Source organism: Squalius cephalus (assembly GCF_949319135.1).
Source record: "Squalius cephalus genome assembly, chromosome: 8".
In the NCBI taxonomy this organism is placed as follows: domain Eukaryota; kingdom Metazoa; phylum Chordata; class Actinopteri; order Cypriniformes; family Leuciscidae; genus Squalius; species Squalius cephalus.
The window spans coordinates 32,525,635-32,541,671 of NC_137129.1; the positions used below are offsets into that span (position 1 = coordinate 32,525,635).

Sequence of the window (16,037 nt, forward strand, 5' to 3'; positions counted from 1 at the left end):
CTCACGTTTTCGGTGATTGGCTGGTTATTTTTTATTTTTATATTAAAAATTGTTTTAATCAGGGCATTTGTCCGAAAAAAAAAAAAAAAAAAAAATGCGGGGGACAGAATCACCGGTTTCTAAAAGTGAGGGGGACGTGTGTCCCCCGTCCCCCCCGGTTGCTACGCCCCTGCATACCATGCTATGGTAAGCCTCAGTGAATGCAGATATCCACCCAGTGTCCAAAACAGGGAAGTTAAAAAACAAGTTTAAATGAAACCAAAAAAGATTACAAAACTAACTTTTAGTATTTCACCCAGTTTCCCATCCACTTTCTTTGTCCTTGAAGTGGTGCTTTAATTCTGATTAAAAATGTTTGGAAAATGTCTTACTATCAAATAGTAACTTTAATGCGTTTTTTACAATTTTATATTAAATGTTTAATCATTTGCAATCCCGAAACGCACAATATTAACATAGGTTACTGACAGCATCTAAAATGACTATCATTTAAAGATTTAGAGATCTACAAACCTTTATTGAATCTAAATACTCAATTGGGTGCACTGTTGTATTTATAATCAATAAAATGAATTATATTATTTTCAATGCCATCATATTTATTTAATGGACCTGACAGATACTTGATTTGAAATGATCACATTTCGCTGTTCTGTGTGACTTTTTTTGCCATACTGTATATTCAACTCTTATATTGTAAGAGTAGCCTTTCTGTCTGTTTTTTTTTTTTTTTTGTGGCTACAGTTTCTGTTCCCGGTCTTCAATTTTTCTGTAGATTTGTAGACATTGAGCCATTGTAAAACACGTTCATCGCGTGAACTCCAGATAAATATTTATGTCCCTCTGACTCAAGTTCCTATGGTGATGTGGCAGTGAAAGTGAAAGTATTTTTTTTTCTAGGCGGATCTCACTCTGCTTTTGTTTTATAACCAGTATAAAAGTCAGTAGGTCACAACAACAGGCTTCATTTCAGATCTGCGGTCAGTGTCTTCTTGCTGTGTGGATTGTTTAGAAGATTTTGGTAAGAAAGATGTTTATAAAACTTTTAAAAACTGTTGACTGCAATGTATTTCTGATTGTAAAAGGAAATGTTCAGAATTTTTGTGCTATCCTCATGCACATTTAGTGTGATCAAGCGAAATAAAAAAAATTATCTAGTATACATTTATTTAAAGTCTCCTTTAAATGGATAATCCATAATCCAAAATAATCCATGATTATGTCAAATCCATTTTAGAAGCTTTTTAGCAATCAAATATTACATTGAAAATCCCTGTTGAATCAATAAGGCTTTGTATTATCAGAGTAATTTATGTATTCATTTGCAGTCCTTGATTAAATATTTCAAACTTTTCTTTACAACAGTGAATTTCACATTGGTGAAGGAAACAACAGCTTTCTTCCTGTGTCTCGTGCTCTGAAACATAAAGGTGAGATTTAAAAGATAAAAGGGGGTCTGTGTAACGCTTTACAGTTCAGTTTTCAAACCATACAGTTTTTCCAAAATGCTTAAACACAATTTTTGAAACTATGGCTCCATTTCTCAAAACTCTACACACAAAACCACAAAACATGCACACAAGTTGCAAAACATCACACATCTCTTGCAAAAGCAAACGCTTCATTCATATTTTAACTCTTCTAAAAATGCTATTTTGTGAAGTAGCTCTACGCACAAACATCAAAAGTTTAGCCACATTCACGCCTAACCACACACGGATGTGAAAAATGTCAAATATTTTGCTTGTTCAGTGTGCAGTGGAGTGTAGGGGAGAGTGGGGTGATTTGTGCCAGGGGGGGGAAGTAGTTCCACCCTTGTTTCTGGAAAACCATAGAAGAAATTGGTCATGTGACCACATAATTTTGAAAAGCAATCACTTTTACTCGTCCTCCAAAGAAGAGAGACACATGGCATGAGAGTTAAGCATATTTTAGTGCAAAAAACTGTTTTTTCCCTTTCAAAGTAAAATTTCTATGATTAAGGTTTTTTGATTGTAGTGTCTGAACAATTATAGACAAGTTTGAAAACATTTCACACATGTTTTAGTGCTTTAGTATTCTACACAATGAGTCTATACAGTTAGCATGATGTTAGCTCTTAACTGCTGGATCATGCTAGTTTTTCAAACTTGTGGGTCCGGGGTGATTTGTGCCAAAGGGCCTGGGTTAAGTTGTGCCAGATCCAGACCACCTAGACCTACATTCTCACAGGGGATAATCTTGAGAAGTGAGGAGATGGGCATGCCTCATCATTGTTTTACTTGGGCCTGCCTGTTATTTGTTTAATTTAGCTAACACTGATTTCAGTTTTGAGTTTGCACTATGTTATTAAAGAGAAGTTTTATTCCGTTTTTAAGTGGCCTATGTCACAATAGGATGTTTAGAAATTAGCCTAGTCACTTTATTCTTATATGTTACATAATTGACAGACAGCGCTATGTTAACAGGCATCTATTGCCAAAGCCTTTTTGCCTGAAATGAGTCACAAATATCATATATTGTGTTGCTATGGTGCTCTAAATGGTTGCTAGGGCGTAGCTTGATAGCTTTACAATGATCCTGAGAGACTGATTGGTCGTCTGAGTAAAATGAGCCCGCCCCCTTGTCTCTATGACACTGTGATCCAGAGTTATGTTCAATACAAAATCCCCATGCAATTGACCATAGTAGGAAAAACGCATGCTATGGTATTCCAGGGTGACAATATCTAAATAAACCTTAAATTAGTAATTTTGTATTGAATTTATCTTGCTTTCATATAGCAGTATGGTTCATAACATTAAAATGTTCTGTTTTACTTCAGAAATCACTGGCACAATTTACCCCCAATGTATTCCCCCAAAGGCACAACTTCCCCCGCACCAGGGGCAAGTTGTGCCACGAGACCACTTTTTTTCCAAGAGCTATATTTCTGAAACAATTTATTTCAGATCCAAAGTTATTGTTCTCAGGGATGCACCACATCCTGAAATATATGTACATCCTTAAGTTGAAGGCATTACTGCCATGGCCTCACTTTAAAGTCACTTTGAGTAAAAACTGGCACAACTCACCCCACTCTCCCCTACAGGAGTTTGTCACACGTACATGTATGTGCACAAATACACTGTATATACAGTATGTATGCACAATTGATGAACTTTACAGTTACTGAACTGAACTGAATCAACACTGAACTGATTTGAGCTGAATAATGACACTGCTTGTTAGACCTGCTTTACAGCAGAATTAGCCTAGATTTTTTTCTATTGTAAAGCTGCTTTGAAACAATCTGTATTGTGTTAAAGTGCTACAGAAATAAAGATGACTTGACTTGTATGCATATTCAGTATATATTTACAAAATAAACAGAAATGCAAGGGTCAAAAATATATTTGTTTCTCAAAACATTGAGTTTGATTTCTAAGTGATCAATTTATTTATAAGTGTTTTCACATGATCATTGGGTGTAGGTCATCAGTAAATGAGTGTGACATTTAAATGGCAGTGTTTCCCAAATGAAACAAACGAGCTGTTAGTTTTGAGTCATGAGTCTAATGTGGCTTAACTGTGAAACAGAGTTTTGCAAAAAGTTTGTTTTACAATATCAAACTGAGTTTAAAGCATGTGATGTGCTTGTATTTTTGCTGACTTTGTCTGTAGATTAGGTATAAGAGTGATGGTTACGTGGTACGGTGGCCGATAGAGCTCAATGTGCTGCAACTGAAGAAAACACATGCAAATAGAAAAAAAACACATAAAAATAGAACCCCCCCCCGCGCAAATTAAGAAAACGTCTTCATCAGTTTTACAACACATGTGTGCTCCAAATACTCACATCACAACCAAATACAGAAACGCGCTGCAAAAGTTCACAACACTACCGAATATTGCTGTTAACATAACGGTTGCAAATAAATTATATATATATATATTTATTTTTTTACAAAAAAGTTTTTCAAATATGCGTTATATATATATACGAGTGTCTCAACTTTAAAACTTTAGACTCAACATTATCTAACATTTCTTATGAAACTTTTCTTTATGAAAATTTAAACATAACATGAAAAAATGTGTACAGTGTAACTGATGTATAGATTAATATCTTTCCCTCATGTTCTTTTTCTTTTATTTATTTATTTTAGTTTTCAGCTCATTGTTCTTTTTTTCATTTGTATTCTGATGACATTGAACATATTGTTAATGCATACAAGTTGTATGTCATAAAAATGTAATCTCTGTATGTTTTGCAACAACACCAAAAAAGTTAAAAGAAATAAAATAAAATAAAATAAAATAAAGTAGACTTTTGAGCTGTAAGCACATCCCAGCCGGGTTCGTCACTTATTGGGGTACCCTGGAAACATTTCCGTTGTGGCCTGTTTTTTTTTTTTTTGCAGCGTGTTTCTGTATTTGGTTGTGTTGTGAACTTTTGCAGCGTTTCTGTATTTGGTTGTGAGTATTTGGAGCAGACGTGTGTTGTGAAACTGATGAAGATGTTTTCTTAATTTGCAGGTGTTTTTTTCTATTTGCATGTGTTTTTTCTATTTGCATGTGTTTTCTTCAGTTGCAGCGCGTTGAGCTCTCTCGGCCACCGTATCATGGGCCTTTAAAAAACTGTATTTATTTTTTATTTTTTTGCATTTAAGATCTCTGTCTTGTGATGTCCACATGGTTTGCATAAGCATAGAAAAGCTTACAGGGCAAATCATTTTACAAAACTTAAAATGAGTGAATGATTTGTATACTCATATTGAACTATTGAACATTTAAAAGTATGGTTTCATGAATAATGTCTTGAGAAATGCTAAGATACAACAAATGTAACCTACAAATTACAGTTTAAAAAAATGCTTACGCACTAAAAGTGGAATTATTTTGACAGCTCTGGAATTTCCAGCCTGATCACATGAACTGCGTCTCTATAGCATGCATTTTATTTATTGTGTAATTTGTACGTGGAAATAATTTTTTACGTGCATATGATATGCAGTTTTTGCGTGCATTTGATACACACTTTATGGCGTGTAATAAAGTTTATTAACTGTAATAAAGTTTATTTACCCTACACCACTAATCCTACCCAAGGGTTTTACAGTGCGCATCATAAGCAAAAATAAGTAACTGTTATCTTTTTGTTGTCGTTTTATGTAGCAAATTTATGTTAGTTAAATAAGTGCAATCTTGCATTTCTTTTATTTTATTTTCATTTTGTTTTTTTGTTTAATTTTTTGTCAACTGGAATAAATGAAATACATGAAATAATATATAATTAATTGATAGTATGTTTGGTTTTGGTCCTCTCTTATAAAAAATGCTGCAACATCACCTCTGTCGCCACTGCTATACACACTTATGATGCCTTATATTAAAAAAAATGTGTCACTTTGCAGTGAGTGTGGTATTAAGTTCTTTTTGTACTATAGCGCAAAATTTTTGTTTTGAATTCAAGATAAATATCAGAGCAGGATGTTGAATTTACATGTACATAAGTATTCTCATGTCACCTGTAAAGATTTTAACAAATGAATCAAAATTCCCTCCTAACCAAGGGGTTTACAGTGTGTATCATATGCACGTAAAAACTAAGTTTCGCGTATAAATTGCACAATAAATACATAGGCGATGGGGGAACTTGAGGCCCACTTAACGAAACCATTCACTCATGTGTCTAATCTTCAGACCAAGTCATTACATGCTTTAAACTCAGTTTGATATTGTAAAACAAACTTTTTGCAAAACTCTGTTTCATAGTTCTCTACATTAGACTCATGACTCAAAACAGCTCTTTTGTTTAATTTGGGAAACACTGCCATTTAAATGCCACATTAATTTACTGATGACCTAGTGATCATGTGTGGAAGCAGTGGAAGGGTTGAAGAGCATAAACAGCTGCGCTCTAGGCAAATTAAAACTCTGGTGCTTTCAGTTTGGTCTACTGCCAAGGTTGCTGTGGCCACTGACTGTGCACAAGGTTTCTTTGACAACAGCAGAGAAGCTGGAAGCTTTAATAAGTTCATGCATCAGGAAATGGTTGGGAGTTCCACACTGCCTCAGCAGTGTGGGACTTTATAGTAAAGGAATATTGCAGCTACCAGTCTCTGCTTTAACCTAGGAGTTTAAGTGCGCCAAGGTCAGACTGGAAATGACATTAGTAGAGACACATGACAAATGTGTAAGGGAGGCAGCACCTGTGTTGAAAACTGGAAGAAAGTGGTCAACAAAGAAAGCTGTGGAAGATGCAAAGGCTGCCCTTCAAATTGGTGATATTGTGGGGCAAGTACAGCATGGAAGAGGGGGTTTTGGGCTCAGTTTAGCTCCTCCTGCATGGCACAAGGCAACCCCAGCTCAAAGGAGGAAGCTGGTAGTCAACGAGGTGCGAAAGCAGGAGGAGAGGATGAGGTGTATAAATGCCATTTCCCAGGCCAGGCAGGGAGATTGGATGAGATGGGAGAGTGTGGAACAATGCAAGATGGGCTGGCAAGACCTATGGTCAATGGAACAGAGTAGGATCAGTTTTCTTATCAGGTCAACATATGATGTTCTCCCATCACCTCAGAACCTAAACCTCTGGGTAGGAGAGGATCCCTCATGTCCTTTGTGTTCATCACCTGCCATATTAAGGCACATTTTGACAGGATGTAAGGTGGCTCTTAGCCAAGGACGGTTTACTTGGCGCCATAACCAGGAACTGCAATGTTTGGCTTTAGCATTGGAAGACAAGTGTAACATGACCAATTCTGCCCTACAAAGGCAAAAGACCTTAAGTCGCTAGAGTGTAGAACTGAGAAAAATGACTTTAAAGATTTTTAGTTGTCCCGCCAAATGAATTATAGGTAGGACACTGGAAATCTGGCAAATAGATGTTGTAGTAATGGAAATTATATAAATAAATAAAAATTGAGCTCAAACTTGACTTTTGACCACTATTTTAAAGTTACTGTACTCTGCCTTTGTATTGTCAGCAAAAAGTGAGAAGTCATGCCAAGGCAAAAGGCAGTAACTTCCACATTATCAATATTTAGTTGCTGATCACCATTAACAAAATCATTATAGTACACACCTGTATAAAATCTAGTGATCATGGCATTTATTTTGTATGATTTACAATTATTTATAGCCATCTACTTATTGCTATCCTGTGCTTTGGTTGCATTCTGATGGCATTATTAATACATTTGACATGACAAAATACCTCCATAGATATATTAGTCCAGCGTTGACTCGACCGCGTTTAGGGCGGGGCTTAAGGCGAAGTTTTGGCACTCTGCCAGCTAGTTTGCCAAGCTTTAATTCTTGGTTGTATTCATCTGATACGGCAATGTGTAACGTTTTTCAGTCAACTCTGCATAATCCTTCGCGATCGATATTGCACGTTTGTCGATGGAGCGCGGTTTCAGACCATACTAAATGTTCTGACCGCAATTGTGCAGGACAAAGCTCTGAGGACGTCCGAAGTTAGAGGGACTGATGGCAGCTGTATAAAGTACACAGGCTACACCGTAATTTTAATTTTAATGGACATTAAAACAAAGGCAGATAACCGTACAATCTGGTAGGTAGCATTATTTGATTGAACACCGGCACAGTAACTTCATATTGACGCGCGGCTGAACAAAGGCAGAGCACCGTAACTCAATTTGAGCGTTCCAAAACAAAGCCAAAGAGCGGTAACTGATGTTACGGTGTTCTGCCTTTGTTTCTCATGGGCTTTTGGAAGTTACTGTTAAGACAAATCATTATTTTCTCGAAAAAAAAAAACGGAATTGATTCAAGATACTTATCCACATGATAAAGGAGGTCTTGAATGTGCCAAAAATATAAATGACTCATTTTCGACCAAAAACGAAGTTAAACACTCGAACTTTTGCCTTTGCACGGCAGAATAAGTTGCCACCTGTTCTAGCAAAACATTACACAGAGAAGACAATTTCCTCCGCCCAGGAGAGCAATCACCAAGAAAAGTTGTGAAAACCAATTCTCGCCTAACTGGAAGCTGCTAGAGACTGGAAAACGGCTTATTTTTCCACCTGAGATTGCCATCACTAACCTTCGACCAGATATTGTCTTGTGGTCTGGATCAGCACGCCTTGTTCACCTGATAGAGTTAACAGTGCCATGGGAGGATGCTGTAGATGAGGCGTATGAGAGGAAGAAACTGCGGTATGCTCATCTAGCCACTGAAGCAGAACAGCGAGGATGGAGAGTCCGGGTTTATCCAGTGGAAGTGGGTTGTCGAGGATTTGTGGCACACTCTACAACCCGGTTTCTCAGAGACGTCGGATTCAGTGGCCAAGAGTTGCGTTGCACAGTGAAGAACTTATCTGAAGCAGCAGAGAGGAGCAGCAACTGGCTGTGGTTGAGATGAAAAGATTCTGGCTAGCTGTGTACAGGCCGCCACACAATATGGTTTCGAAGAATTCTTGAAAATCCTGAAGAGTCTGTTGGATTATGTAGGATTGAGTGCGAAACAAACACAAATGAATCTTCCAGGAGAATTGTTCAAACATAATTCCACACAGAGCTCAACATTACAGACCCAAAATTACCAGTCCAGGGCCATAAAATCAGGCTCCAGCCAGTCTCCTAACCAACGAAAACCCCCCGCTAAGAACTTTATGGCCATGCAAGCTTCAAAGAAGATGAGCCAAACTAAAGGAAGAACTTGTCAATGTGAGATAGCTTGGAAAAGAATCATTGGCTCAGAGATGGCACAGCTCAGTGCCCGATCAAGATAACAGCAGAAGCTGCTCGAGCCCACAACATTCCAGTGTAATATCTTTTCAAACCACAGAACTGAGATTTTACCTATAACTATACATCAAATCATTCAAGAACAATTTTCAATGGACTTAAAACCAAACATCATGCAACTACATGATTCTATATTGTTTTTACAATAGATGTGTGTATCTGATATGCTTAGATACCATATAATTCATGTAATTGTTATAACTATTAGGTGTGTGAATGAAAGTGTGTCGTGCTTCCTGTCAGCATGATCGTATGTTCTTAATTCAAAAGATGGCTTGATTGAAATCTGTGTAAAATGTTTTGTATTCTTATAATAGTAATAATGTCTAAACTGTGGCCTCTGTCCTCTCTGCTAGAGCTTAGAGAGTAAAGAGAGCACAGATAAGCTTGATTTATGATAGGAAGTGAAGAGAACGCCACCTCCTAAATAAAGACAGTGTCTAATTGGTCAGAACTGATCCAGGAGGCTGGGCGGACATTTGAGTTTAAAATCTTAACACCAGAACAAAGTTTTAAAGAAGAGTTCTCAACAAAGGTAGAATCGAAAACCATCATGGAGAAGCCATGACGGAGTGACCAGACAGACTAATAACCATGTAAACGCGCACACGAAAGAACCCAAATCAAGATCAGAAGAACATGGGTTAAACAACTTCATTCAAGCCATCATCTACTCTCGTCTCAATTTCCTTTCTTTTCTTAGTTTCCTTTCTTTTCCGTTGTGAGTCTCGGTTCTAAGTTAAGTTTTGCGGCAAAGTTTCGTTCCACGATTCGACAAAACCAGCTTCAGACAAAGACTCTCAATCCATCCGCCAGCACACCACGTGATTGGCCGCCCCAGACCCAGGCAGGAGGAGACCAGCCAACGAACTCTGGAAACCCCTGTTACGCAGACAAAGGGAATCCGCAAAGCAAAGACAAGCAAGTACTGCCTCCAGACTCTTAAGCTGAACTGGTGTATTGATATAAATGTAATAACCTGTCTAAGAAACGATAGAAGGGTTAAATTAATGCTTGATGGTTCGTTCCAGGTCATGTCTTATAAGTCAAGTCAAGTCAAGTCAAGTATATTTGTATAGCGCTTTTCACAATACAGATTGTATCAAAGCAGCTTCACAGTATTAAATTAAAATAATACAACAAGGTTTGTGGAATTTATTGATTGATACAATAAAATTAAATATCCCCAAAATATCCCCAACTGAGCAAGCCAAAGGTAACAGTGGCAAGGAACCGAAAAACTCTTTTCGACCCTTTTTTTCCTAATGGTGTCCTAAAACTCCATCAAGTGACCTAATGGTGACCTAAACCTCATCAGGTGACCTAATGGAGAAAAAAAAAACCTTGGGAGAACCCAGGCTCAGTCGGGGGCCAGTTCTCCTCTGGCATTTATGAACTAGAGGCCGGACTGTAGTTTGACCTGTAAGATTAAAAATATTATATGATTGCCTGGCCGAAAGATGCGTCTTTAATCTAGTTTTAAACTGGGAGAGCGAGTCTGAGCAACGAACAGTATCAGGAAGGCTATTCCAGAGTTTTGGAGCTAAATGTGAAAATGATCTCCCTCCTTTGGTTGATCTGGATATCCTAGGTATGACCAAAAGCCTCGAATTTATTGATCTTAAAGAGCGCGATGGATTATAGGGCGATAGAAGATCCGTTAAATAGACTGGAGCTAAGCCGTTTATATAAGTGCATATAGAAACTTGGGATTTCATCATCTCACTCTTAAACTCACTCTTAAAACTTAATCTTTCCTCACTCTCTTTCTTTCCGCAGCTCGTATGAATGTGTGTGCGTGTGTTTGTGTTAGATATTAGTTTTATGTGTTAGAATAATCAATAAAGTCTTGTTTGTATCTTAAAGAGAAGTATTACTTGTGTTTTGTGCTTACGAATTTAATGTCTTAAACTTCTGATCTAAGTTACCTTGCTAACTATAGTGTTTCACTATAGTTCGGATATTTATATCCATTGCAGAGTTGATAGTTACAGCCAGTTCAAATGAACCGCAAACGAGTCATTTGCACGGTTGTAATAAGTGACTCTTTCGAATTCCCTATAAATTAATTAATAATTCCTTTGAGCTAAATTGACGAATCACTACAAAAATTACTAAATGATCTTACAATTATTTGTATAATTTGCATAGTTATCATAGTTATTACAATCCAGTATACTGTATTTTGCATGAATCAGGATTTGTGTTGGACAGATATTGTTGTGTTTTGCGGTAGGTAGTATGCCATACGGAACCGTTGCCACTGAACCTTCATTAACAACAACAGTGGGGCTTCGACAGCCTTAGTCAAACGGGTTGGCACGTATTGTCGGGTTGTTAGGTAGTATGCCATACGGAAACGTTGCCACTGATCCTGCTTTAACGACGACAGTGGGGCTTCGACAGCCTTGATCAAACGGGTTGGCGCGTATGGTCGGTTGTTGTGTGTTGCAGTAGGTAGTATGCCATACGGAACCGTAGCCACTGAACCTTCATTAACAACGACAGTGGGGCTTCGACAGCATTAGTCAAACGGGTTGGCACGTATTGTCGTATTGCTTTAACGACGACAGTGGGGCTTCGAACCAAAACCAAATTTTCAAACCACATTCCGAGAACCTCTGACTCTTCTGACAAAATCAAACAATTGCCTCAAAACCATTTAATTAAATACTGTTTTTCTTTTCTTTTTTTTTTTATCTTTAATGTTCATAAGTGCATCACAGTGCGAAATGTTTATTAGTGAGTGAAAAACATGTGTTTAGAGTTTTGAAAAAAGAGTGCATGAGATTTGCAAAGTGTTTTAGTTAAAACACTTTGCAAATCTCATGCACTCTTTTTTACCTGTTACCTGTAGTTACCTGAACTTGTTTAATGTTTTACAGAAAGGGTGATTTATTTGACAAATTGGTTTAGGCTATTGAGAATTTGGTTCAGAGAATGGGGTTTAGTGTTTTAGCAATTCAGAAAAACCATGTAATGGTTTGTGTGTAGTTACTACGCAAAAACACCATTAGACGAGTTAAAATAGTTTTGAATTAAGTGTTTGCTTTTGTGAGATATGTGTGACGTTTTCCATCTTGTGTGCATGTTTTGAGGTTGTGTGTGGTGAGTTTTGAGAAATGGAGCCATTTCAGAAATTGTGTGTAAGCAATTTTTAAAAACTGTAAAAGACTATTTAGTTGATGGCCCATTTGACCTCCCATCAGTAAAAATTTGAATTTTTCCTCAGTTTCACAGACCAGGCTTAAGCTTAGTCCCAGACTAAATGCATGTTTGCGCTGTTTAAACTGAAATCAACCTGCAATGACATATCTTGAAATATGTCAATGCCATTCTTTTGTCTCAAGATGCACACCAGTAAGGCACTTTTATAAAAATTACTTCAATTTTCTAATTAAACTAAAGCCTAATCCTGGCTTATTCTAAGCCCTGTCTGGAAAACTGGGCCTTTAAGTGTCAGGAGTTTCAGCTAAAATGGGCCAACAGAGAAAGGGACTTCTGACATTTTAAACTGATGTTTTAAGCAACATTCTTTCTACAGTTTATTTTTATAACACTGTTGAAATTGACGTTGCTTTTTTAGATGGCTACAGATGAAGAATTTTATATAATAACTCCAAAGGACCTGGAGGATATCAAAGATTCCATATCTACTCAGGATCTCCCATCAGCGATAAACGCAATCAAAGAATACCTCAAACAGCAAGATCTTGTAGAACTTAACATTGGTGTGACGGGAGAGTCAGGTTCTGGAAAGTCCACATTTCTCAATGCATTCAGGGGTTTAGGGGATGAAGATGAAGGCTCTGCTGAAACTGGCCCAGTAGAAACCACTATGGAACCTGAAGCTTACCTTCACCCTAAATACAAAAATGTGAAAGTGTGGGATCTTCCTGGCATTGGAACACCAAACTTCAAAGCTGATGAGTATCTTAAACGGGTTCAGTTTGAACGCTATGATTTTTTCATCATCATTGCTTCAGATCGGTTCAGAGAATGCCACACTCAGCTGGCCAAAGAGATCATGAGAATGGGGAAAACGTTTTATTTTGTTCGTTCTAAGATTGACTCAAGCATTGATGCTGAAAAGAGGAAGAAAAGCTTTGACCAGAAAAAGACACTGGATACCATTCGAGGGGATTGTGAAAATGGTCAGTTATTAAGTTTATAACAATGATTTGAACAACAAATGGTTTAAGATGTTGTGTTTAAAATTGTAACATTGAACAAATCTAGTTTACTAATGTAAAAAAACAACAATTATAATATTAAGGATTATAGCCAATTTATTAGATATAATAATAATTATAAAATATTTAATAAATCTCTTTTTGTACTTTTTTGTATTTTATGATGCTCTTCCTTGTTTCTGTCTATAGGTCTGAGAGAGATTGGTATAGAGGATCCTGTCGTGTTCTTGATCTCTGGCTTTGAGCTCAGCAAGTATGATTTCAATCAGCTGCAGGAGAGGATGGAGGAAGAGCTTCCACAGCATAAGAGACGTGTACTGCTGTTGGCTTTACCGAATATTACTTTGGAGATTAATGAGAAAAAGAAGAAAGCTCTGGAGGAAAACATTGGAAAAGTAGCTTTGGTGCCTGCTTTTTTAGCTACAGTTCCTGTTCCTGGTCTTTCAGTTGCTGCGGATTTAGCCATTGTCAAAAGAGAGATTGAAACGTACTACAATACATTTGGTCTAGATGATCCATCCCTACAGAGGCTCTGTGAGACATCTGGGAAGACCATTGAGGAACTAAAGAGTCTGATGAAGTCACCTCTGCGTGGTGGGATAAACCTAGCTTCAATATTATCTTTACTGGGTTCTGTATTCCTGTTTGGAGCTGAAAATGCAGTTGAGTATGTTGTGAGCCTCATACCCATTCTTGGCTCTGTGGTGGCAGGAGGGATGTCCTATATGACAGTCTCAACAATGCTGAAGAGAGCTCTGAATGACATAGCAGAAGATGCCAGAAATGTGCTAATAGCTTCAGTGGGAACTGCTGTGTAAACGTGACAGAACTTGCCAGGATAGAAATTTACATGTAGCTGCAGGGTTTTGTTTTTTTAAACTTGCATTTGAGGGGGGGGGAAGTACAGGTCGTTTTTTTTTTTTTTTTTAATTTATTTTTTTAGAAGTAGCAGAAGTTATGTGCTAGTTTAATAAATGCAATATTGCATTTCTCTTCATTTTGGTCTTATGTTTATTTTTTTTTAACTGGAATAAATGTACATGATATACTATAAATTTAAATGATGGTATGTTTGGTTTTGGCCCTCTCTTCCTTTTAATTTACTTTCCCCTTTGATAAATAATGCTGCAACATCACCTCTTGCTTGTCTGTTTAAAGGTCCCGTTATATGCCCCTTTTCACAAGATGTAAAATAAGTCTCTGATGTCCCCAGAGTGTGTATGTGAAGTTTGAGCTCAAAATACCCAACAGATCATTTTTTACAGCATGTTTAAATTGACATTTTTTGGGGCTCAGAAAAACGAGCTGTTTCAGTGTGTGCCCTTTAAATGCAAATGAGGTGCTGCTGGACGACACAGGGGGCGGAGCTTCATGAGCTCGCGCTCAGTCTGTCAGGAAAAATTCATCTCACGGAATGATGATAATATCAGAAACTCTCAGTAACGGCGTTCATTTCGAGTCGGACAATAATGCCTACAGAGTCAGAGTGCTGTATAGAGATGAAACAGGTATGGTTTAGTAGTTTAATTACGGTTATTATAACGTATTTGTCATCTGCTTGTAGGCTATGTATCCATTATTTATTAATAGCCTACAAGTCTGCTGTCTGAATGATGATCAAACATGTACTGATGAGTTTAATAAAGTTTATTGTACATCACACAAAAGATGAAGCGTCAGTTTTACTTCAGAAAATCACCGTAAGAGCTGAGTAAACACAGTAGCCTAAGTTATAAGAAGTGCGCAAGTAGCCAGTAGAGTTGAGGGAGCATTCCTGTGGGCGGAGGTTAGTCAAGAAACGGTTCTAGTGACATCACTAAAGAAGGAAGTAGAGGGGTGTAGTCCAATCGAGCCGTTCATTGTAGTCGACTTCTGTTAAATAAAATATCTCGCTTGGCATTGAACTTTGAGCTTTATAATTTTACAGATATTATTTATGCTCTAACAGCAACATTACACACTAACTAAAGTTTGAAACATGGGATCACGCAGAACGGGACCTTTAATCTTTGTATTATCATCATTAAACTTCGTGTTGGAATTATACTCATTATCTTCGTCTGCTATCCTGCAACCACCCGTGGCAGATTTACTAAAAAAGTAAACGTTTTTCCTACAGACGACTCCATTGTCAAAACAATCCCTGTTCACACGTATCCGCGAAAAAAGAAAATTAAAAACGCTTTTCTATGCTGCCAGGCCAGTAGTTGGCGATGTCACTTTCTAAACACTACATGTCTATAGACTGAACAAGTAATATGCATATACTCTTCAATTCCGCACTTTAGCACTTTAGAAAGTTGTGCGCATCTCTTAACGTCTGTCAGCCTGGTCCCTCGATCAACCCGCTCCGCATCCTCCACCCATTCTCCATCTGTCGCCCTTCCAGCACCTGAACCCATGCAGGCTGACGCATATCCCCTCACCAGCGTGGAGCATTAAAGGAGACTATTGCAACACTTGTGTCTGTATTGTGGGGGAGAAGGCCATGTCATCCCGATCTGCCCGATTCGACCACCACGCCCAGCAGTGAGTATAATCCAGCTTCTCCCAAAAGTCGCCCCCCTCACTCATACACCTGTCCAAATTCTCACCCAAAAACTTCCCGTTCCAGCGCAAGCGCTCATCGACTCCGGATCCACAGGGAACTTCATCTCTCATCAATTTCTCCAAAGACTCAACCTCCGGAGGAAATGTTGGTCCCAGGAACTAGCCATCCACACCATTCTCAGCAAATCGCTGTGCCGTGGTCGCATTCGTCATTTCTCCCCCACAGTTACGCTTTACCTGGGACGCCCATGGATGAACCAACATGAACCCACCATCAATTGGAACTCTGGAGAAATTCTGCAATGGGGTGATACGCTTTCTAGGCTTCGCCAACTTCAACCAAAGATTCATCCAGAATTACAGTCTTCTCAGCTCATCTCTCACCTCACTCCATCCCAAGTCTCTGTCCTGGAACCCCTTGGCCACAGAAGCCTCCCAACGCCTGAAGAATGCCTTCATCACCTCTCCAATCCTGGTACACCCCAATCCAGAACTCCCATTTGTGGTCGAAGTTGACGCCTCTACCAGCGGGGTTGGAGCGGTTCTATCCCAGCAGCA

General features: G+C 38.2%; 1 protein-coding gene across 1 annotated transcript; it reads left to right on the forward strand.

Moving 5' to 3' along the window:
• The first annotated feature begins 871 nt into the window (after positions 1 to 871).
• On the forward strand, positions 872 to 15,091 carry LOC307163415 (interferon-inducible GTPase 5-like). Its single transcript, XM_079879440.1, has 4 exons — positions 872 to 1,021; positions 1,366 to 1,430; positions 12,323 to 12,890; positions 13,119 to 15,091. The coding sequence occupies exons 3-4, from the start codon at positions 12,323 to 12,325 to the stop codon at positions 13,745 to 13,747; spliced, it is 1,197 nt and encodes a 398-aa protein (XP_079735566.1). The 5' UTR covers positions 872 to 1,021; positions 1,366 to 1,430; the 3' UTR covers positions 13,748 to 15,091.
• The last annotated feature ends 946 nt before the right edge of the window (positions 15,092 to 16,037 follow it).